General features: G+C 39.6%; 1 protein-coding gene across 1 annotated transcript in view; it reads left to right on the top strand.

Annotated features, from left to right (window-relative positions):
* Window positions 1-24,556, top strand: part of ERICH3 (glutamate rich 3) — a 113,146-nt gene extending 88,590 nt beyond the window's left edge. Inside the window, exons 15-18 of the mRNA XM_059138523.1 lie at window positions 6,189-6,635; window positions 15,583-15,705; window positions 19,182-21,504; window positions 22,184-24,556. Coding sequence (XP_058994506.1) covers window positions 6,189-6,635; window positions 15,583-15,705; window positions 19,182-21,469 — 2,858 coding nt within the window. The 3' untranslated portion in view covers window positions 21,470-21,504; window positions 22,184-24,556. The remainder of the gene's footprint in view (window positions 1-6,188; window positions 6,636-15,582; window positions 15,706-19,181; window positions 21,505-22,183) is intronic.
* The last annotated feature ends 233 nt before the right edge of the window (window positions 24,557-24,789 follow it).

Here is a 24,789-nt window from a genome sequence, read left to right as displayed (position 1 = left end):
CTGCACCTGTTCCCAGAGGGCAAACAATTGCCCAGGCTGTCACTCTGGTGACAAGTCGGCCCCATTTAAAGTGCCGGCTCACAATGGCGTGGGCCCGCCTTGATGAACGCTCTGCGCTGAGTAGCCATGAGTGATGAGCCCCAGGGAACGAGAGCCACGAAGAGAGCACCCTGGTTTAGGCATGACGTGTAAGACTTTCCATCGTTTAAAAAGAATGACAGCTTCCTTTTCTCTGCATTTGTGTTGGCAACCCCAGGCACTAAGTCACTAGTTGAAAATATATTGTCATCGATGAATGTTATAAGGTTGAGGGGAAAAGCGTCATGTCGCTGAGAATATACTTTTATGCTTTCACGGACAGTTTGGATGATAATGCTTCTGAGTAAGAGGTAAAGAATCAATAGCTTCTTTTTTTTTTTTTTTAAAGATTGTATTTATTTATTTGACAGAGATCACAAGTAGGCAGAGAGGCAGGCAGAGACAGAGAGGGGGGAGGCAGGCTCCTCGCTGAGCAGAGCGCCCAATGAGGGGCTCGATCCCAGGACCCTGAGATCATGACCTGGGCCGAAGGCAGAGGCTTTAACCCACTGAGCCACCCAGGTGCCCCAAGAATCAATAGCTTCTTATGAGAAAGATTTCAGAGAGAGAGAGAAAGAGAAAGAGAGAATCTCTTCCCAGAATTGCAAAGAATAGAATATAAGAATTAAGCAAATGGTTTTTGAAGTAATAAAGATAATATTTCCCTTTTCCATTTTCCCTATAGTCAGCATATATTTATATTGAAGAAACTTACAGACTTTTAAAATTCCAGAGTCACAAAAATATTCTATTTACTTATTGACTTCAGGAATCTCGCTCTTCATTTCCTGGCCTAACTAATGATGAGAAGCACATGAGGGGAGACTGCTCCTTCCATGTTGAAATCATAGGTGCTATGAAAACACATTCGGTGGATGTCAGTGTAACTTGACTTTTCCTTGAACAGAGAGGACTAGGGGAAGCCTGTAGATGGCCTTCTGGTTAGCATCTATATGTCTGATTTTGGGGTTTTTTGCATGATTGTCAAATTTTAATTTTTCTGAAAAGTCAGAATTCCTCAATCTATTCACATTTTGATTACTGAAGTAGGAAGCCATGACTTTTAAATACAGAATCATTTTTGTCCACATAAAACACTTTCCTCTGAGGTTCTTCTCTACAGTTTTGAATCTGCCTTGTATACAACAAAGGTATTTTTGGGCTACCCAATAAAATCTTAATCTTAGTGGATAAATGTAAAAAGACTTAGACAGCACAGTGTGACACAGGATTTGATTATATTCTCAGGATTTTAAGTATTCATTTTAATGTTTAAAAAAGTGCAGATAAAGGTAGTCATGGGGGAAGTTTTAAGCTTTTTCAATTTTTTCATCTCCTCCTGCTAGAACTGCATTTACCTGTAGATATTTATTCTTACAAAGTAATGTGTACATTTGTCTCATTGATGAATTGAGTCATGAATTATTGGTGTGAGGACATATGATCTCCCTTAAGACAAATAACTAGTTACCGTTTATAGTTAGAATTTAATGATTTCTACTTTTATTTTTATTAAACATACATTCACTCTATAATATTTATGAGTATGGAGCACTTGTCTAATTAGGCATTATTGTACATGAAAATATTGACTAAACCACAGTATCTGATATAATATAAAAACAGATTTTTATGAGCTCCTGTGTATAATCAAGATAGGACTATTTATATGAGTAATAGTAGGATGTGTAAATTTGTGTGTCACAGCCAATTTGAAGACCATAGGAGCAGCATGTACGCAGATTTTGTTGTGAACCCTCAGACCAAAGAATGGGAGAGAGATGCAGTCTATATTAGTTTGGATGGGTATAAGATCCATTGGGTTGTGGTGAAAGCTAGTTGTTTTTGACTGAATTTACATATTTGTACTGAGTTTGTGCACTTAAAGTGTCCATGGGGCCTCAAGCTAGTGAACCCAAAACAAAGTAGTTAAAATCAGGGTACTAATGAAGAAAACGGTGAATTTAAACTATAGTAAAACCATGCTCTATGCTAGGAGATGAGAAATGATTCAAAACAAAGATCAGGGCTTACAGTTTGTTCAAAACAGATAATAAAGCTGCTGATAGCAGTGAGGAGTGTAACAGCAGCTCCCGAGAGAGCTGTCCATGGTCACTGTGAGGAGAATGAACAAACACCTGAGGGAACACGTACAGTTGATCTATTGTGCTTGTGCAAAAGGAGGCAGTGTCTGGCTAGAGTGTGTAATCTCTGTGGAAGCAGGGTCCTGGCCTGCTTTTTTCTCTACTGTGTCCTTAAAACCTAGCACGTTGCCTGACACATAAGAGGACTATTTTCCATTTGTCATCCTGGAGTGGAAGTTAGTTAAGAGAAGCGATAGTAGGTCTGTGACAGTGGGTGCTCTCTGTTTGAAGGCCTTTTGGCAAGTAGAGTAGTCTTGGTTTTACTATAGTGAGTCATTACAAAAAATATGTTTTACAAAACTTGCTACTTTATAGCTAATGGGCATTGGGTATTATTTAACTTCTCTGGGCCTTACATTCTTTTAAAATTAAATTAATTTAATTAATTTATTTGAGAGAGAGAGAACGAGTGTGAGCAGAGGGGAAAGGGACAGGTGGAGAGAAAGAGGCAGAGAATCTCAGGTTGACTCTGCGATGGGTGAGGAGCTTTAAGTGGGACTCGATCTCATCACCCTGAGATGATGACCTGAGACGAAACCAAGATTTGAATGCTTACCAACTGAGCCATCCAGGTGCTCCCCTTACTTTCTAGATCTAGAAAAAGAAGATAGCTATCCCATGGGATTAAATGAGATATGTATGGAGTGCTTACCTCCATGTCTGGTTTGCAGTAAGTGCATACATAATCATGATCATGTTTTTATTTATTTAGTTTTCCTCAGCAAATGGTTACTGCAATTACTTTTCTTCATAAAATGCATAGGGTGAAATCACAAGAAAGAAATGCATTAGACTATACTTAACGTGTATGACTCCATAGAGGGGGAAAGACTGGAATTCATTAAAAAATCATTATTTTATTTTGTGTAATTTCTGCAGACTTACAGAGACTTACAGAGAGAATTAGCCCCATTTTACAGTCAAGAAAACAGAGGCTTAGGGGGGTTTATGGAAGAGCCAAAGTCAAAGCTAGTCAGCAGCCACGTCATGATTGAAGCACGTAGTTTCATCTTACAGAGGAACATATTATTTTCTCTCAGTCTCATGTTGTGTGAAATAGTAGTCCTGCAAAAAAAAGGAACAGTTATCAGTGACACGAAGAGAGAAGACAGTGAAGGGTTTGGAGACTGACTGACTGCAGGGTGGAAAGTCAGAAATGCCTCACAGGGCATGGACTCAAGGTGCCGCACCAACCAGTGCACATGATTTCTTTACCATAAAGATCAAGAACAGATGCTTTTAGCTTCAGTACCTAAAGGGAGCCATGCAGAGACAAACAGAATTGGGTGGGAGCCAGCTTTGCTTACTAACATACCTCCAAGTTAATTTTTTCCCTCGTACTGACAAAAAACATGAAGTATGTGCCCTCAGAGTTCTTTCATGTAAAATGTTCTTTTAGACAAAAATTTCTATATCAAAACTTCCTTCATTTCTAAGACAATAAATAAAATTAGTGATGAAAATCTCATTCCGGGGCCCTGAAACATTTTGAGCTTTTATTTGTAGGCAAAGTCTTGCCCAGTGTCTGCATGAAAATGAGAGAAAGAAATGAGAGGGAAACTAAATTGTACAGCAAGGTTAGAGAGAAATTGGAAAACTGAAATGAGTTTATATGAGAGGTCAGGTACCCTTGCCTCTTGAAGGCCGTTCATTCTCCTGATCTTTCTTCTCCAAGGGACTGACTCAAAATGAACCAGAGTGTGTTTCAGCCTTTTGAAATAAAGTAACACAATTAATAGGAGCTATGAAAGAAAGGTAGAGGAATGCTCATTTTTCTTATTATGTGAACAACTCTCAGAGACAAAAGTGAGTCATGAAATCAATATTAAAGAGGATAGATTTGAATATTTGTGGGAATACAGAGCAAGTATAATATTGCCTTCTAGCTAATTGTGCAATTAATGAGAGCTATTGATTGAACAACTAGCAAATATGAGTTGTTTTTCTTTAAAAAAAAAAAGAGTGAGATGCTTAAGAGAGGGTGAGATCATCATCCCTCAAGTTTCTGAAGTGGTACAAATGAGATAGAGAACAACCGTCCCTGATCTGCTGTGTTCCCTACTGAGAGGCAGATTTTATAAAATGGAGATAAAGAATGAGTGGTTAAGGTATGCGTTCCTTTGACAAACAGTGGTCATCTGGTGCCTGTCAAAGCGGTTGGGAGATAAGAACAAATGGAATCGTACTGAAGGGGTTCTGTTGCTTAAAGGCTTTTTAGAGTTTGTTTCTTTACTGCCGTGTAGCATCTCTCAAATCTTTGTGGAAACTCTGATAAGTGTCTGTGACTATACTTAAAATTCTGAGCCGTGTCATGGAGAGTCATTTGGGCTGGAGGGTGTGAAGGGAAAGGATAAGAGGAAAGACAGGTATTTCTTCCCTTAAAGTCTGTATCAGCTGCTACAGCCATCTGTGTAGCTGCCAAACAGAAATAAAGAACAGAAAAGAGTAAGGAGCACACAGAGCAGAGAAAACAACAAAGCTAAGCAGCATTTAAGTGTAGGCTATTTCATTTGAAAATATAGTCTATAAAAAACTACTGTAAACACAGATCTGTTGGTGAAAAACTCAGAAGCAAGTTTGTATTTCTCTGGCCCCAGCATACGCCGTGACTTTCAGGCTGCACGTCTTCCTTCCAGAGATTCAGTGTGTGTGTGGCTTTCTTGGAGATTTTTGAAAGGGCTTGTGGGTAGTAAGTACGAAACCATTTCCAGTTTAGTCGATCTAGTCGATGTATCGGTAGCACCCCATCAGCACACGGCCTCCATCTTCTAGAAGCCCTCTGACTGATTCCATGTCCCATCTCCCAGCTCTGGCAACCCTCTTCCTCCTTCAGAGGACAGCCCTGGGCTTCGGAGCTGCTTCACTTGCCCAGACAAAGAGTCTAAGGAGTTTACCTTCCCTTGGGGGTGGGGGGCGGTAGGAGGTAGTAGCCACCTCTGACTGGAGCAGAGTATGAAAGCCCGACTCCTTCCTCGAGAGAGGAACAATTCTAATATAATTTAGACCTCAGAGGTCCCTGTGGGATCAGCTGAGGTTGAGATGTTGCTTGAAAGAGCTCCCTTGATTGACCTCTTGCCTTCCCTGCCCTGCTTCACCTACATCTGCAAGAGTTTCTCCTGGAGCGTATCCTTAATATATCACATGAACCCTGACCTCGGCGTCTGCTTTGGAGAAACCTGGAATAAGACAACATGTCCTCCTCCACACACACACACACACACGCACACACACACACACACCACACACATGCACATACACGCACACACAAGCATCCCTTCAGAATATCTTTCAAGTGTCTTGGTATTATCCAAATGCATTGATCTTTCTAGTACACATTGCTAGCTGGATAAGGTTGGTATTACAGTAGATAAAAATTTAAGTTTTTTTGCACAGAGAATACTGTGGCTAGTCAACATGATAATGAATAAGCACTCTTACTGAACAAGTAAGAGTATTCCGTTTCTTCTACAATGAAATAGATACAAAGACTTTCCAATAAAATGTCTTTCAAAAATACATACATACATACATACAGTTGGTTTTTAGCTAAATGTGATTTCCTATTGAAAACCTCTAGACGGCTGCCTAAATGGTTCAGTCAGTTTAGCGACTGCCTTTGACTCAGGTCATGATCTCGGGGTCTGGGATGAAGCCCCACTTTGACTCCCTGCTCAGTGGGGAGTCTGCTTCTCCCTCTCCCTCTGTTCCTTCCTCTGGCTCATGCTCGCTCACTCTCATTCTCTCTCAAATAAATAAATAAATAATATTTTTTTAAGAAAGAAAAACTTCTGGAGACTCAGATTGCATAGGTTTTTCTTTATCTTGACAGCTATGTGCAATATACGTGAAAACGGTAAATCTATGAACCTATATTTTTAAAAATTTAGTATAATTGTTATTAACCTAATTCCCACAATTAATCCAGTTGTTTTATGGAAGAACAATGATGTCATTTTAATTTTTTAGATATAAAGACTGCTTCATCCTCCTCCTCCAGAAGTCACCCATGTTCTAGTTGCAGTGATGAGTCTGCTCTGAGAGATGGAGGAGCCCACACTGGAAACAGTCCGAACAGAACGGCCAGGAGTTCATCTTCCCAGGAGCTGAGTGAAAGTGATGAGCCAGGAAAATCCCAACTTCCAATTGAGGATTATTTAGAAGTGGAAATCGAAGACCAAGAAATTATAACAGCGGATGTAGAGACCAAGCCTCTGCCCATAGAGGAACACTTGGAGAATGTTCTTGAAGAAGAAACAGAGAAAGGAATGCCAGTGATTGCCGAGGGCTTATCTGAGAAGTCCAGGGAACATCTTTCCACAGAAGAAAAAGAAAAGAATAAGATTGAGCTTTGGGAAGGAAGCACTGCTAAGGTGGAGGACAAAAAGGCAGGTGCCAGTAGGGTGGAAAAAGATGGTAAGTATGGCCATTGAGTTGACCTGCCATTGTTCCATGCATGGAAGCTATTTGGTCCTTGCATTTCTGCCAAAGCTTGGGAAATACGATTGTGATAATGCCAGAGGCATTCAATTTTTTTCTTATTCCTCTCTTCATCACATAATCATACATGTAGTTTCAGCTTGCTGTGTCCCTTCTATTGCATTTTAAAAGTTGATAAATCTTATATAGCTTGTTTCCTATTTTCTGTAAATTCCTTCTTGTGTTAATTCTATCTCAAGAATCAAATAAAACACATTATATGTCTGAAGGCAAGGGTATGTGTGGCTTTTTAGAGGTTACTTAACACTAGAAATACTATTTCTTCTTAGCTATATATATATGTACTTTCTACACACACACACACACACACACACACACACACACAGAGCTAACATTGGTAGGTGCTCACAATGTGCCAGTTCTAAACACTTCTTACATTAACTCATCTACCCCCTACAACTGCCCAGTATCCCCTGAGTTAGGTTCTCTTATCATCATGTCTTTTTCTCACAGGTGACAAAATTATGGCTCAGAGAGGTTAAGTAAATTGTGAAGATTATATAGCTCCTAAGAAGCATTCTTAGGACTTGAATTCAAGCAGAGTGGCTCTGGTTTTTAAAGATTTTTCTATTGTATCTGTGCAATAGGAATTTAAACTTAGATAAAAATATGACAGTCTCATAGAAAACTCCAAACTTTACTTTGAGTTCTTCTCTGAAACTGAGTGACTTCCTGACCCAGTGGTCCCTGGGTGAGTATGCAGGACAGTTCCTTTTGAATGGGAAGAGTGAAGAGTGTCCCACCATAATCAGGTCCCAGGACTTTCAAGATATGGAAGATCTGATGCCTTCCTTGATTTTAGGGTACAGTTAAAGGACCAAGTTGTGTCCTGTGGACAGCTGGACCATACCTGCCAGATGTTTGGTTCTGTCACTCCTCTCCTTCCCCTGTTCTCTCTCATCTGTCTTCCCTGCCAAAATGGTGGGCATTCTTCTCAATTCCAAGCGAAAATCTGTTTTCACATTTTAATATTACTAAAATCATCTGTTTTAAAGCTTATGAATATTTTAATGTCTCTAATTTTTTTTTTTTTTAGGACCTTAAAAGCTGATATTAAACCACTTGGGCCTACATCTAGGAATTGAGGATGTTGAATAGTTATCTTTCAATTATCAGTAGTATTCACCTTCTACCATGTACAGGGCACCATGGTCAATAAGAAATGTGTAAGAGAGGGTGCCTCCCATCACATGTTAAGGGGGAGGCGTGGCACACCAATAATTGGACAAAGGTCAGTAATCATTCATAAAGCCAGAGACGGTACAAATGCTATGGCGTTTCAAAAGAAAGGGAAAGTCCCATTTGGTTAAGTACACCTTGAATGTTTTTGTGAAGGATTTTTTTGAGGAAGGCTTTAAACATTAGATACGATTTTTAAGATCGAACGGAGGAAGATGAAAGCATTCCAGATAGTGGGGTGTAGCAAATTCAAATAACTCTAGAATATACAGCTTGACAAACTTCAATCCACAGGCCCCATCTGGTCTACTGCCTTTTTTTCTCCTTCTGCATTAAGAACGTTTTAAAAATGTTCTGTTTTTAAAGTCTTTCGGTGGTTTGAAAAAAATCAAAAGAATAATATGTGGTGACACAAAAAAATTAAATTCAAATTTCAGTGTCAGAAAATAAAGTTTTATTGGAACAGAGCTATGCTCACTGGCTTACATATTAATAATGGCTGCTCTTGCATTGCAAGGACAGAATTAAGTAGTTGCAGCAGAAACCTCCTGATAGCTCACAAAGCCCTAAGAATACATTCTCTGGTCCTTTATAGAAGAAGTTTGCCAACTTCTCCCCTGGGATTAAAGACCTCTGAGATTTTCAAAGAGGTTTTTCCATACATAAGTAAAGATCCTCATTAAAATATATTTGAAAACTACTTACAAAATAATTCAAGTCTTTGATCATGGATTTCATTGTTCAGTTCTAGAATGTATAATGTACCATCAAGGAAATTTGTACAACTGGGCAAGCTGCTGCCCTCAAAAGGTAGAGATGTTGAAGTTCAGTAGGAACAGTGACATTGTTATTTCTTTAACTTCCACTTCAGAAAACTAGATTGTGTACCTGGCCTTGTGTACCTAGACATCTTTTTGTAAAGCAAGACACATGTAGTGTAGGTTGTATTTAGGTGATGGATGGAATAAACAGAAACATTGGACTAGGATCGTGTCACTTGGAAGAAAGTGAGGAGGGTTTTTTCTGTATGTGTGAAATGAAAAGTGTGTAGGTTTATCATTTTTCTTACATATTATGGGAAGTCTGTGTTCTTGACTTGATAACATCTATAATTCTAAAGCATTTTGTTATCTTTTTATTAAGGCAGGTTTGACACTAGATGGCAAGGTTTGTGACTTTTTATCTTTCTTAAGCTTTAATAAATGTAGCAGGTCTCTTTGTCAGTGTTTATTTTTCATTAACTGCTTATGACATAACATGAAATAACAGTCAGAATATAGAGAAGAGTAGATTTTTTAAAAATTACCCATAGGTTTAGCGCTCACACAAAAATCACCTTCAATATGTGGTCAGTTTTTTTGATTTCTAAACTTAGGGCTTACAAAGTCATGTTGTCATAATTTTTATAAAATGTTGTATTCTGCTTTTTATCCTCATTGTTATACCATAAGCATTTTTTGTTATTATGTAATCTTCAATATCTGTGTGTCATCCCATTCTGTGGTTTTCGTATAAGGGAACCATGCCCCTATTATTGATATTTATATTTTTCCCTATTTTCACTATTATTAATAGAACTCTAATATCTTATGACCTAAGGTAATTTAAAATCTATAATTATTTTCTTAGGTTAGGTTCCTAAGAGTATCATTTCTAGATCACATATTAAGGCTCTTGATAGGATTGGTTGAAAAGTTTAAACAATACAGAACAGAGAGAATGAAAAGAAAGCTGGTCCTCCTTGTCCCACCTCTACTCTTTTCCATGCAACAGTGTCATATCTGCAGAAAATATTTTTTTTAGACCTGATTCCAGAAAAATTTTTCTCTCTACATATATAAAAACATATTCATATATTACATATATATACATACATTCTTTTTATAGATAGATGGAAACATGATACATTTTGTTTTACCACTTGCTTTTTTTTTCACTTAATACCATGTCTTCAGTACCTTTTCATGTTAGCACATATAACTATATTTTATTCTTATTCACTATATATAGTATTCTACTTATTGCATTAGTATTTTATAACTTTGCAACTTTTCTTAAAAATATGTTGCCTTCTGTGCAAGAACCGATAGATTTGTTCTATGGCCCATCTTCCACAAAAGAACAAAATTTCTGGGTTATGGAGGCCTAGAGGCAGAGGGGAAGAAAGTACAGTGGAAAATGAAACATTAATGGATTCTTAAAAAATGGAAAATATTCAGAATGATGCAGAAAGATTAATGCTATCAAAAACCAAGGAGGCATAGATTATAACTCTTGAGTGCTGATGTTTTTAAGTATATTTAAGGAAATGAAACAGTAAATGTGTAAATATTTAAAATAATAGATAAAGAGAGGTCAGAAATAGTCTCAGAGTCCCTTATATGAATAAATATTTCTAAGAAAATTTCAGATAAAGTAAACTAGGTCTTGACTTGCCTGATGCCAAGCAAAGAGGTTATGACTAGTTCCTCTTTCTTAATGGAGTTTTCTGTTAGATGGATCAGGTGAGAGGGACGGAACTAGAGTTAATGCTTGAGAGGAAGGTCATGTAGCTGACCATGCTGCATTCATCAGAAGGCATGGTAAAGAGTGAAATGTGTATTATTTTATTTAGATCTCTGATTAGAACCTTAGGTCAAAATGGGGACCGAGATAATGTATAGAAGATTATCTCTCATATTTGTTTGGTGCTGAATTATGAACTGTGATTATGTTAGGAACAGGTGTGTGGGCTACAAAATTACAATCAGTTAATGATGTTTTATAGTGTCCCAACGAATACAACTTTATCTGAATTGTTTTCACTTAAGATCATAGCCGTGGATAAAGTAGTTAAGTTCTATAGTCAGTACCTTTGTACCTTTCAGATTGATAACATAAGGTGATATTTTTCTTTCTATTTTATATGTCTCACTTAATTGGGCTTTGTCCAGTCCACCAACAAATCAGGTGAATTGATATAAAAGATGTGTTGCATCCAGTGAAGTGGGTAAAGTAAAAGATTGTAATTGCCAGCTACAATGGGACAATGTCCTTGGGAGGCAATTCAGGATGATAGGGCGTAGTGTTATTTTAATGTGTTTATTTTTCTCTGTTATCTTCAGTTTAAGCTGTCTTAATGCACTGTGACATGATCTTTGCTCTGTGTTCTACTAGTGGAACAATTTAGGTAGATTAATTTGGGAAGTAATATAATTTATACATTACAAATATAAATAAAATATTAAGAGTAGAATATTATAAAGTATACTGTAAAATGTATATGGCAGCAGGCATTTTATGCTTTTATACGTGAATGAGAGGATGTCAGCATGCTTGGCCAGCTTTCTAAACCTAAGTAATGTAAAGCCATATGCAGTCTGATCGTCATGCAGGCAAGTTAGATGGCCCTGAGGAGAGAATAAGGCCATCATGTGTTGTGAGCTGAGGTCTAAAGTACTGGGGTATTCTGGACTAAGTGTAGAAGAAAAACCAATCAGGGTAAGAGGACAGAGTAATGGTTCTAGGAAGGGGTGGATTTTAGGGGCGGCCTTTCTGATGAGGGGACATTTGAGCCAGCAGGAATTACAGGGCAGAGGTACCCTGCCAGCTGGAGAAAGCCCGCAGGAAGCAGAAGGAAGAGCAAACTCGAGGACTCTAAACCCTAAACAGGGAGCATCCTTGCTGAGTGAAGCTTCCGGAAGAAGGGAGGCTGGTGTGACAGATGCAAACAAACAGATGAACCAGAAAGTGGTGGAAGATGAGGCAGAGAAAGAAACGTGTATGCCATCGGGAGGATTGCATTCTAAGATGGAACGGTTTGAACATGCAAATGACGTGATCTGAAAGTTGCAGAAAGATGATTCTCTACTATTCTGTACTGCATGGAGGATAGATATTAGCTCTCTGCAGCTGTTATCTCTGAACAGCTGTGGACTTGAGTTTGTAATTAGTCCTGGGTTTGTGTGGGTGGTGTTGCTGAGCCGGAGGTAAGAGCAGGCACATCTTCACTGCGTAGGTAGAGGGTGTTAGTCACAAAGTCTGTCATGGTGACTTGCTAGGAAGGTAATTGATTGGCTACACAAAGAATGATCGAATCACACGCAGGGTATTCAAGGTCACGGGGAACTTGGGATAAACTTGGATAGATCTTACTCTTCCTTTATAGCTTCTTACATCCTTAAAATTCAGATGAAAAGTTTCCTCTTTAAAACTTTCTTCTGTTAGTGAGTTGCTCAGCGTTATTAGTGTGTTTTGAGATGGGATCCAGTTTGTTTTGTTTGAAAACAAGTGGAGAAGCAGGAATGATTATAGAAAGCTTGCCTACTAATATTGAAAATGACATCCTTGCCACCAGTTTTCAATTACAAAATTATAGAAAGAATTGGTGGAAATGGTGACATTGTTGGCAATGTGCAGGGTCATACAGCCTTCCCTCATTACAGGTGAAATCATTTGTTGATACCTCCTTTTTCTGAAGAACATATAAAAACATATATCAAAAGCTTCTAAAAATATGCTCTTTGAGCCAGCAATTCCAATTCCAGGAATTTGCCCTAAGGGAATAGTCAGAAAAGAATACAAAAATGATTGTAAGTGGTATTTAAAATAGCTTTATAATCACACATACACCCACACACAAATGGAAATAACTCAATATTCAACATCAGACAACTGGTTAACCACATTTTAGTAAAAACCTATTAGAACTTTTATGTAGTTACTGAGGAATCTTTTTTTATTTAATGATACGTGGAAATAGTCACAATATATTGCCAAATTTAAAAAATGCTATCTATACAAGAGGAGAGTAAAAAAGATACATAGAGATCCAACCAAATGTTAACTAGTAGTTCTGAGTGGTGAAACTAAGATAACTTTTGTTTTCTTTTTTATACCTTATAATCTTATAAAGCTTTAAATAAGGATATGTACTATTTCCCTATTTTGAGAAAGTACTATATATATTATTTTAAAATATGTTTGTTTTCATAATAAAAAAGCTAATATCAGATAATAATATTTTGGTATTTTAAAAAACATCTTAAAATATTCTATATTATTTGAGTGGAAAAGCGCTTTTCTAAGAATTCTCAGAGCAAGCCTCTTCCACTTTGCTTTGAAGGCTGTGAGAACAGACAGTTTCCTTTGCTTTTAATGGTCATCTTTACAGAGAGGGAAGGCGAGGAGCCTCAGGGGGTCAAGGGCTAAGTAGTTAAGAACACAAAGTGATGTATTACAGTGCTGGCGCCGGGCTCAGCGGGCACAGTCCTCATTTCCTCCAGGTGGAAACCCTGAAGGTTAGACCCTGGCTAAGTTCTTGCTTTTAAGTTTTAGTTTCAGAACATCTGAGGGAAAAAAATGACCAAGGGAGGACTTTTCTGGTCTCACACCTCATAAGTCCTTGATGCTCAGGCCAGGGTCCCATTCTTGCTGAATCTGAAGCAGGCAACACCTAACTCTATATCTACTTCCAAAAGCCTTCTCATCTACTTCCAAAGCCTAACCCTCCAGGGGCAAGCCAGGAGACGTGGCCAGGTGGTGAGGACAGTCCTGAGACAGAGGGACTACATGCTTCACTGTCCATTCTGAGTGAGTTATAATTTCCAAATTATGCTAGTATCGTTTGGCTTCTTAGAATAGTCTTTGGTTCAATAGCTGCTAATTGTTTATTTTAATTATTATTATGATGATGATGATTATGATAAACCATTTTTCATTAAAATTTATTAAGGTATAATTGATGTATATTATTTTAGGTGTATAACATAAGGATTTTATATTCATATGATAAACCATACTTATTTATAGTCTATGGCTACCGGGGGGAAAAATCCAGGTACCTCGTAGGCTCTGATGAAACAAAACTTCAAATCATTGTTGTGAAATCAGTCTTGCTCCCATTCCACTGTCCTACCATTTTTGGAATTACTATTGCTCAATTAGCCAAGCAGATTTATTATACACAAGGACCTAAAACATTGCATGTTTAAACTCATTGGTTAATACTGTTAATATTATTATAGTGGGCAAGATGATATTTAATTATATGTGCAATGTTCACAAGTTCCTAAAATAAAGGTTTGTTTGATAACAAACCCTACTATAATCAAATTGTCATGAGTTGATGTCATCTCTAAACTTTATTATTATAAAAATCTTTTTTATTTGGTTATCAGATGAATGAGGAAAGTTGATGTTAAACAATTATTTAAAACAGAATTTGGACTATATGATATACCTCTTTTCATTTCCATGTTTATTCTCTTACTATTAATAAAGTTAAGTCATTCCATTTTTGTCCCCAAAAGCCACATGAGGCAGACATTTTACTATTTGCTTCTAAACACAGATGAATCAATAAGTAACCAATTACCCTTTAGCAATTCACCTTAACGTGCGCAAGAGACCACATTTTAGTTCTGTTTTTCTCAAAGTACAGTTTTTGGGATCAATTGAACCCAAATATGTGAGAGGAAAGAGAGAAAAAAAGAAAGAAGGGAAGGAAGGAAAGAGGGAGGGCAGGAAGGAAGGCAGACGGGGGGGGGGGGGGGGGCGGTGCGGGGGGGGGGGGAGGAAGGAAGGCAGATGGGGGGTGAGGAAGGAGGGGGGGAGGAAGGGAGACGTGGGGTGGGGGAGGAAGGAAGGCAGACGGCGGGGAGGAAGGAGAATGTATTTTGGAGACTTGTTCTTATCTGGGAGGGCAGATTTGGTCTAGTGTTATTCGCATGAGCTTTAATTCACCAGAAGGTGGCACAATCATAGGAGTTTGGGATTTAGGCACAGGGATCATTGGATAATAGGTAAGGGATGTAGACAGGGACATGTCAGAAATTAAAGACAAATTTAATTGATATTACAGTGTTGCCTAGAATCATGACAGATTGGTTGGTAATACTTATAATCAACATGCTCATCATCATCATAGCTATTATTTATTAAGTGCTTAAGTACCTCCTTATAAGTAAAGATAAGGCTGTACTACATATATTTCTTTATTTAATCCTTCCAATAACCATTGAGTAGGTATCTTTTTTTGACAGATGGGTAAACTGAGGCTTAAGCTTAGGTCAAAGAACTTCCTGAAGATGACATGGTTGGTATGGAGTATGGGTCTTGAACTTAGGTCATTGTGTTTCTGAAGTTTCACGGCTGGTTATCAGCTGCAGAGAACAGGAATTTCTACAACAGCTTTTACTGTTGAATATATAGGAACCATACACTAGCTTTTCTCGCTGTGTCCACCTGGAGTGAGTATTGAGGTCAAATCACTAAAATCTACTAATGTATGAAATGCTCATAGTATACTCATCTCTGATACTCTTAGAAATTTCAAAAAGCCATGATGACTGGTGTTATAAAAACCATGACATATGTTTCTAGAAAGGAAAATGCAACTAAACCTTGTTTTCCATCATTTCATTGCATGTGCATTTGGCTGATCTGTCACTGCTTCTGGCTGTTGTCTCTTTTCAGTATTTCTTTGCATGGATTTCTTTACTTCATGATCTGCCATTGTGTTTTCCTTTTTGAAATCATGGCTTGGAAGCGATTTAATCTTCATAGATTTAAAAAAAGAAAAGGTCACATTTTAATGTGAATACTTTAAAATTAACCCCACTTGCTGAAAGGATGTGAAAGAGTTCAGCAATGTTCCCATGACCTGTTTTTATGCCTTTTGATATTTCCTGTGATCTCCAATCAGTTGGACAGACTGTCGCTGAGGCTGTGGAAACTGGCAGCCACCAGCACTATGACACCGAGTCTGGTGTTAGCAGCACAGACGAGGAGAAGCACTCGAGGAAGCTGGAGAATGACACAGGTGCAGGTGAGGGCACATCATTACCTAGGAAAGACCTTTAGAAAGCCTCTGCGAATGACAGCCCCATTTTCATTTTTCACCACCCCCCCAACCCTTGCTTCCTCCTTCTTCCACCTTTATTTTCTTTCCACTAATGAATTTGATGGCAGGAGGTGGCTGAGAGGCCTTAAGGGGAGCTTTAAAGCTGACATCAGATATGAATGTTCTTGTTCTTTTTTGAATACATTAGTGCCTAGATTGGAGGGGAAAAAGGACTTTAAAGTATAAAAGAAATGTTGGTCAGATCAGTCTTATTTTCGTAGTCAGCCTCCCTGTTAGGTGACCAGGTAGGAGGATTTGCCCAACTGGTGAACTGGAGACAGAGAGGGCCAAGGTACATTTCACAGTGGTTTATTTGAACTCCTTATTTTTTTAAATTAGGGGAAATCAGCATATGACCTGGCTCTTGGTGATGAGTATTCCAGCTGCAAGATTGCCAATTAGAGTGATTCAACAGACCATGACTCATATCCATCGGGTCAAACACCCTGTGTCCTTGAAATCAGGTTTCCCCGTATTTAGTAGAGGACTTTTAAAAACCGCACTGACTTGAATATATGTATGTGTATATGGGGGGGGGGGTAGTGTTATTCATTTTATTTATCATATGGTCACAGTACCTCTAATTTTTAAAGACAGTCATTAAGCACTATGAGGTGTTTGAGATTTTACTCTATTTTTAAGCAAACATGTTTGCCAGCCACAGTTTCATGGTGTGAGCAGAAGATGCAAGACTCTTGTGTCAGAGAAAAAGGACTTTATTACTCACAAGAAATAGTAGCCAGAATATTTGCACTCACACTGGTTCCCTGAGCTCCAGTTACCCCTGGGGAATGTGGAGAGGGCCAGGTGGCACTTGAACATGAAGTAGATGAGTTACAGGAGGAGGACCCTAACTGCTTAGGGAATCCAAATCTTGTATGATGAGCATTCCACTAGAGGAGTTCTGGTATACCTCCCAAACAGTCTGCAATGCAGGCACAGTAGTTGTTATTGATCAAATCTTATTCAAACAAGAAAATATAATTTATCATAAGCAGGAAAGGAAGTATGGAAGGAAGACTTGATAGGGCTTTTTGTGTGCCAGAAACCCTGCAAAGCATTTTATGGTTAACCATTATAAGGATTCTGTGAGTCAAGCATTTCTGCTCCCATTTTTTGGATAGAAGAATGAAGGCTTAGAGAAGTGTTTGTTGAACTTGTTTCCCAAGTGGATATGGATAGTAAGTGGCAGAGCTGGCATTCTTGTCCAGTTCTGTCTGACCCCTAAGTACACATTCATTTCACAAAATCAAATTGTCTCCATTTCTGAATATCGCTTGCTGTCTTATATATATATATATATATATATATATATATATATATATATATATATATTTTTTTTTTTTTTCTAAAAGCCCATGAGGTTACTGTCAAAAACCATGTCATGTTTCATACCCATACTACTTAGAAGGATTTCACTTACTCTTTCTCTCTTACTTCAGGAATGTCATGTCTGACTTCCCTATGATGTGCATGTTCATATAATAGCTCAGCTGGATGCCATTAGCCCTTTCTCTCCTAGAATTTAGGCATAGTATATTGTTATATGGTGGCAGACAGTTTTATTCCCATTTTCCTTAATGTTTTTTTATCCATAAATTTAAAGACTAGCTTACAAAACAGAGGACTTTATTTAAATGTTTTTCATAACTGACTTTTTAATATACTTTCATGTGAGAATTTGAATAGCAACAGATATACTATTAAAGAGACTTGATACACATTGTTTTAATTTAATTTGTTTTAAATCTAATAATCGTAATGAGATACAATGGATGGCTGAAGTGAAATATGAAAAATGAAATAAAATTCTTTCAAATGAGTTGGCTACATGTTCTCTGAATGAACATTTGGCTCAATATTTCCCTCTAGCAACTCACAGCTACAATTTAGTAAGTAACTGCTGTGATGTGCTGAGGACCACCTATTAAAGTCAACACTATCCTATTGGTAGACCTGAAATTTCTGTTACTACTTTGAAAGAAGTCTCCAAAAGTTACCTTCCAAATATACTTTTTGAGGAAAATGTAGTATCAGCTATTGCCACCTTACTTCAAAATGGTTTATTGTTGCTACCTGGCAAAAGGCGAAGAGAATGCAACAAAGAGCAGTTGTGTTTTGTGTTAGGAGGGGAAATGGAATGATCAGATAGTCCTGGATGGAGTATCAGAACAGGGACGAAGAGATGATAAGAGCAGGGCTTTAGGTTTCTGGTAGATCCTTGGTAACTGGGTGGGGTGTGGGGGTTAGATGGCTGGCCAAAAAGACAAGCAGTAAAAAATACAAGGAAGATGCATTTGCTTACTTTATAATTTAGAGGTTGGCACATGGGTATGATAACTTCTAGCATCTGGTCTAGTGTCTTCTATAAGTGAGAAAGAGTAGAGTGATAGCAAAATTATTAAGATGACCATTTTAGAATTTCCTATCTCCCTAAGTATTATTCTGCAGTCAGAAAATGTAAATGCTTTGGGTATTTGGCATGACATCCTTTTATTAATTTTGCATGGGTCATTTCAACAGAAATGCATGTATTTTTTAAATAACAAGAAACGCATTTGAAGCCTTTAAGAAACATATTGAACTTAGATTTATTGAAGTATGATGGCTAGTACAGCCAGATTTGCCAGGGAATTATAGATGAGAACTTATGAAATACTTCAAGAAGGTTATTTATGTTGAAATTTGTCCCAGACTACAAAGTCCTGCCTTGTTCTGTGATCCTGTTTTGCCAAAGGCAAAACAGTTTCTGAACGTAGGCAGGGAGGTATCCTGACCTATAATACAAATTGGTGTCTTTAGTAAAAGCCTTACCTTGAGCTAGAAAGTTATTTGATGACTAAATCTAGATATAGTAGCTTTAAAACGTGAGAATAATATAGGGGATAATAATCAGCTCACACTGTATTGTGATTGTGCTGCCGAATGCCCACATGAATACAAGAAACACAAGCCAAGGACACACATATTATGATGCTCTAGGGCAAAGTGATTTCTAAGAAGATGAAATACTGGTTTTTTATTCCATAATTTTTCTGCAAGTCCTAATATTTCAAATAAAAGTAGGCGGTATGTGTGTTATATGAAAGATTGAGAGAGAAGGGGGGGAGGAGACCACTCTAAGATATGGAGATCTTATTTGTTTTCAACATTTCTGATGTTCAGTTTTCCTTAAATATCAATGTGTCCATTAAACCGATAGCACTTATTTTCATCATGAAGAGCCATTATTAAATCATGGTGCATGTTACAGTCGATGGCATCATAGGATCGAGGAAATGGTTAATATGTAAGATCAATAGCTTCTAGATATTATCTATATCACATATATGGTTATATAGAATATCTCCTCCCTGGGCACTCTGGTTAAAGTAACCATGTTTTCTAACCCTATTTCATAGCACCACACAGGAATTTCATGTTGGAGAAAAGGGCAACACTCAGCTCACACACAGAATCCAACCAAGGTGTATCAGACGTGTATACACTGGAGACGAAAGAGGCAGCGAAGGAAGGTGAACTTCCCCAGCACCGGGATGCTGACACAACGGAAGAGAAAGGGGAGGCAGCAGCGTGGGAAAAAGCAAGGGTTGATGAGGTTCCCTTGGGGGAGGGGAAGCCAACAGCAGAGCAGCCGGCATTAATAGAACAATTTGCAGAGGAAAGAGAGCTCCCTCAGAGCAGAGCGAGTGGGGCTGAGGCAGAAGCTGAAGGGGAAGAGGAGTTAAGCCCTAGAGGGATAGAAGCCACCAGAGCCTCTGGAGGTGTGAATGAAGATGAGGCTCTTGAAGAGGCAGCCTTGTTGCCAACAGTGCTGGAGACTGAGAAGGCAGCTGCTGAGGGGGAGTGGGGCTCCCAGAAAACAGTGCTTGCAAGTGACGCAGCTCTGGACTCAGAGCGTATGCAGGAGGCCGAAACCCTGAGGGAGGCAGAGGAGAGAGAGGCTGAGAGAGCGGAGGCCGTGAGCTCAGCAGGGTCTGGAAAGCCTGAGGTGGTGACTAGGGAAGAGCAAGCATCTGCAGACCTAGAGGACCTGGGAGCCGAGGGAGATGCTGCCTCTGAGAGAGAAGGTGGTTCAGTAGAGGCAATGCTTGGGGGAGAAGAACCAGCCGAAGAGAGGAAGGCAGCCATGGGACCAGGGACAGTCTTGAGCTCCTCAACTTCGGAGAAGGCTGAGGCAGCCCGGATGGGGCTTTCGGAGACCACCCTGAAAGATGCGGAAAGGGAGGAGGTTGGGACGGAGGCAGAATCTAATAAAGAAGATGACAGGAAAGAAATGCTACCCGGGGCATTAAGTGTAGCAGAAGAAAGGAAGAAAGCTGAGAGGCCAGAATCCTCTCTGGAGGAAACTGAATCTGAGAGGGAAGAGGTGACAGGGGCAAATGCAGGGCAGGGTGAGCAAAAGTTTAAAGGGGAACGGCAGGAAACCTCGAAGGAAGTGAGATCTGAGGAAGAGACACAAGTCTCCCAGAATGAAATGGAGTGTGATGCGGAGGGTGAAGCCCCCATCACGGGGTTGGAGTTGACTGAAGACGTAGGGCTGCAAGGAGGAGATTCACTAAGAGAGAGGGTGGAGACCATGTTTGAGGGGTCACCTGGATATGAGGGGTCACTGGAAAACACAAGTGCTCTGAGCAAAGAGGAAGGAGGGGAAAGACTGAGAGAACCCCAGGACCCAGAGCACAAAGGCAGAGCTGAGCTGCTCCCCAGGGAGAACGGGGCTCCCTCGGGGCAGGACCAAGGGCCAGGCCCTGAGGGGAAGGCTGTGTTAGAAGCTCCTGAAACTGAACAAGCAGGAAAGGAGCAAGCGCTGGAGGCAGAGATCACAGCCACGGGTGAGGCCCAGGAGCAGGCAGCCAAGGATCAAGATGGCCTCAAGGGACTGGAAGCTGGGGATGAAGAAGGGTCTTTGCAAAGGCAGCAAGGAGCAGGGGTCACAGCGATGACCCAAGATGTTTCTGAGGAAGATTCCATGATGGCACAAAAGCTGAGTGAAGAAGCTATGGGTGAGGAGGCAGATAAAGAGTGCGCTCCAGAGACAGGAGTGAGGAGGCACGGGGACACAGAGGGGGATGGGAGCTGGCAAGTTGGAGCCGTGGTGGCTGAGGAAGTTCTCCACCAAGAAGACGACACTGCAGGAACGGCTGCAGAGCAGAGGGAGGTGTTGGCAGATTTGAAGACAGCTGAGGGGAAAACAGAGGCAAATAAAGCCTCCTCCCCGTCAGATGTTGCTGGCAAGGAAACTTGGCACGAAGTGGAGGGGTTACTAGGGAAACCAGCAGCTGCTGAGAAGGTGGTGGCAGAGGAAAGAGCTCCGAGTAGGGAGGAGGTGCCGGGGACTTGGGTACCAGAGGCTGAGGAGGGGGCTCCACAAGAACCTTCAGACCCGGGAGGGAAGGCCCCACAGCTAGGGCAGGATCCAGAGGGCCGGGGAGTCGAAACCATGCAGCGGGCAGAGCCCGTGGGAGAGGAGGCTGGCCCGGGGAGCTGTGAAGATGGGCAGGAGTTGGGTGCAGCTCAAGAATTCAGCCCAGGAGTGTCCCGAGGGAGAGAGTCTGAGCCTAGGAGAGACAGTCTACAGGGCTTGCAAACGCTCCCTGTAAAACCTGATTACACGGAAAGCCAAGGGAGCCAAGAGCTTACAGTGCAGAGAGAAAAAGAGAACGTGCAAACGCAGATGCCTCCTTGAACAACATGAAGGCCTAAGAGACTTTGGGGCAGAAGGTGAGTTTAAGCCCGCTCTGTTTGCAGGATTTAACAGATTCCCCACCTGAGAATCCCTCCCCTTTGGTCAAGCTCAAACCTTCATCTGTCCCTGCATATACCTGTACCCAGCAGTGTCAATTCTCAAGGCTATACTGCTTAGCCCCCAGCCCCTGAGGACAGGAGCTGGAGAAGACCAATGTGATGGCGCCAACGTGCACACAGGCACCCACTTCTACCCCTTTTGTACCCCCGAGTCATGTTCTCTGCTCTGCAAGCACAGTTCTCTGAGGAGGTGAAACCCATGTCTCCTTTCCAGGGTCCTGGAGATGAATTAAAGAGAATGGGCCACAGGGACGCACCACAGACGAGAAGAATCAAACTCTATTCCTAAGTTCATTTCCCTTTGAGTGTTTAAAAGGATGGCTGTGATTACTTGCCTTTAAATGGGCCGTATGCCTTCATTTCTGCAGTTTTTGTGAAGTTTAATACACATAGAGCATAAATTATAAAATATGAAAAATATATACACATTATAAAAATATATGTAAAACATTGCAGATTGTAACTAAAGGCTAAAATTATTTTTAGCATTTCCTGTATTCCTGCTATTTCCCTGATGCCGTCTTATTCTCAGTGCCTAGTTTCTACTATCCTGAGAGATTTTACACATCGTTCTGTCCTTTTTATTATTTTTCAGGATGTTTGAAAGATGTCTTCTGGAAGACTTAAGACTGGAGAAAGATTCACCCAAGCATCTCACTTTGACTTTGGATTTTTACCTCTTTTTTTTTTTTAAATCATTTTGCTTGTCTAAGCCGGTTCCCAGTCCAGCAGTGTTGGTCAGTAACACAGAAAACACCTTAAAATTAACTGGATCCTTCTGTAGGACCCTCCTTAGGGGCCGCAGTTTCTAATGGAAGACTGTGAGGCTGTTATGTATTCAACATAGCTAATGTGTCTCTATTCAAATCCAATTGATAGCTTTCAAATGTTTGACTTTTACCAAAGATCACCTGAAAGGCCCAGTCCTCACATCTGGGGTTTGTTTAAACTCCTTTTTATTTATAATCAAATATTAGTTCCGGTTTCATACATTAGAGTTTTATTTAAAGTCTGTGGCTTGGGGCTTTAATGACTTGGTTTGTGAAAATGAGCTCTAAAGGTCCTTCGTGTACACTCAGTACTAAAAATTGCTCCAGCCCTGTAAATCCTTCCAGAAAGGGATTCTATGGCATGTTGATTTACTACACTTATTTATTCATCTATCTTATTTATGCTAGAAGAGTAAAGCGGCAATCTAATTTCAAAATGCCCTTTGTGTTTTTTTGTTTGTTTGTGTTTCTGTAGTTTTGCTTTCTGAGGTAGACTTAACTGCTGGTAGCATTTTGTCCCTGGGGGCCTTATTTATAGGTCCATTCAAATGTAAATCGGAGTAGTAAATAATTAAGCTGACTGAAATGAGTAACAATAATTATAGCAGGTAAATATGGCACATCAGTACATACACCAACATTCTAGACTCTGGATTCTTTGGGTGATGTCATTTGATGGAAAAGAAACTTGGATTAGATTAGTGTGCTGCTCACCTGCCCGAGTTCTGTTATTTCAAACCTGTGAACTAACCTTGCGGGGCATTGTAAATCAACAGTCAGAATCACTTTCTAAATTACCCCTTGATATTACTAGAAATAGTTGTGCATCCGTGTGCCTACTGGGGATTATGATTTCCTTGAAGACGCCTTTGTTCCTATACCAGTACCCTAAAAGGCACATATGTTTGGCCATATTTTCTCCCATGAGGAGATGAACAAAATCTCCTAAAGCAGCAATTCTCCAGCTGGACTACTCATTAGACTTGTGCGGAGCACTTCCGTGAATGATTCAACCCCTGGCCCCCTTCCCTGGAGATGTGGGTTTAATTACTTTTAGATGGGTGTAGGCATCAAGTGTTTTTTTTTTGTTTTGTTTTGTTTTTTGTTTTTTGTTTTTTTAAATTCAGTTGATTCTACTCTACTACTGTTCTATTCTCCTACTACTATTATGTAGCTAAAATTGAGGGCTGGTGCCTTAAATCATACAATCTAGGCAGAATGCCCTATACTCTATGTCCCTAGGGAGCAGGCATGTTGTCTTTTTAGGTATGTTTCATTTTAATAAAGGAGCCCTTGATCCAAGATATAACCTGTGGTTCTCAAAAATGTGGTCCCTTGATGAAGATATCAGCATCACCTGGAACTGTTCCAAGAATACTAATTCCCACCCTGCTCTCACACCTATTAAATTGGAAACGCTGTGGCTGGGGCCTTGCAGTGGGTGTTTAATAAGCCCTCCAGGTAATTCTGATGGACTCTAAAGTCTGGAACTGCTATTGTGGACTCTGGGTTGTACTGAGGATTAATCTCAGGAGGAAAATGGACTGCAGAAGCATTGTGAACTTTCTCTGCCTCTTTCGTTTTCTGTGCCTCTGTTTTTCTCCTTTTCTCTAGGAAAGGGTACTCACTATAAAAGTGATGGATTCAACTTGAAGCTTATTTTTATTAGGACCATAATGATGTGTTTATGACATCTTCCAGCCCCACCCCCCACCAAGAATGAGTGCCTCTCACAGCGCACCACAGATCGCCATGGTCTGTTTTAGGATTAATGGGTGGGTTTCATCTACAGTATATCCGATTTCATTTATTACTGAGCTGCGTTACTGAGGAACTCTCCAGTATTTGTTTCCTAATCTCAACCTCAATGCTATAGAGCACTTTGAATACATAGCACCTTATAAGAAAGATTGTAAACTTGTTAATTCTATTGAAGAATGACTTTTGTACAATGTGCTAAATGGAAATTGCATTGAATTATTTTTATATTTAACACATTCGATCAAAACATTCTGTAACATAATCCTACAATCTGCATGTGGGTTTAAGTGTGAAATTCAGTGTTGTGATATTTCGATTAAATGAATTTCTTTCTCTGCAAATACTATGTTGATAAAACTATTTGTATGTTCAGCTGAACTGATTTTCCCCTCAGTTTCATTATTAAAAGCATAAAGAAACCATACATTTACAAATAAGACATGTGAATGATTCTTTAAAAATAAGACGACTTTGAGATTATCTTCTTTGTCCTTTCCTTATGAATTTAAACTCTATAAAGCAGAGAAAATTTGTCTCACAGGTTGTTTATATCGACTGTCTGAAAACACGTCTGCATTCATACATGTCTTTCCCATACATGGGGTAATGCCAGAGAGGAAAGTTACTACCATTTCCTAAACAAGTAAATACAAGCTCAATAAAGTTAAGT

This window comes from Mustela lutreola, chromosome 10, assembly GCF_030435805.1.
Source record: "Mustela lutreola isolate mMusLut2 chromosome 10, mMusLut2.pri, whole genome shotgun sequence".
In the NCBI taxonomy this organism is placed as follows: domain Eukaryota; kingdom Metazoa; phylum Chordata; class Mammalia; order Carnivora; family Mustelidae; genus Mustela; species Mustela lutreola.
The sequence above is the reverse complement of the archived record's forward strand: the minus strand, read 5'-3'. Positions and strand labels throughout refer to the sequence as shown.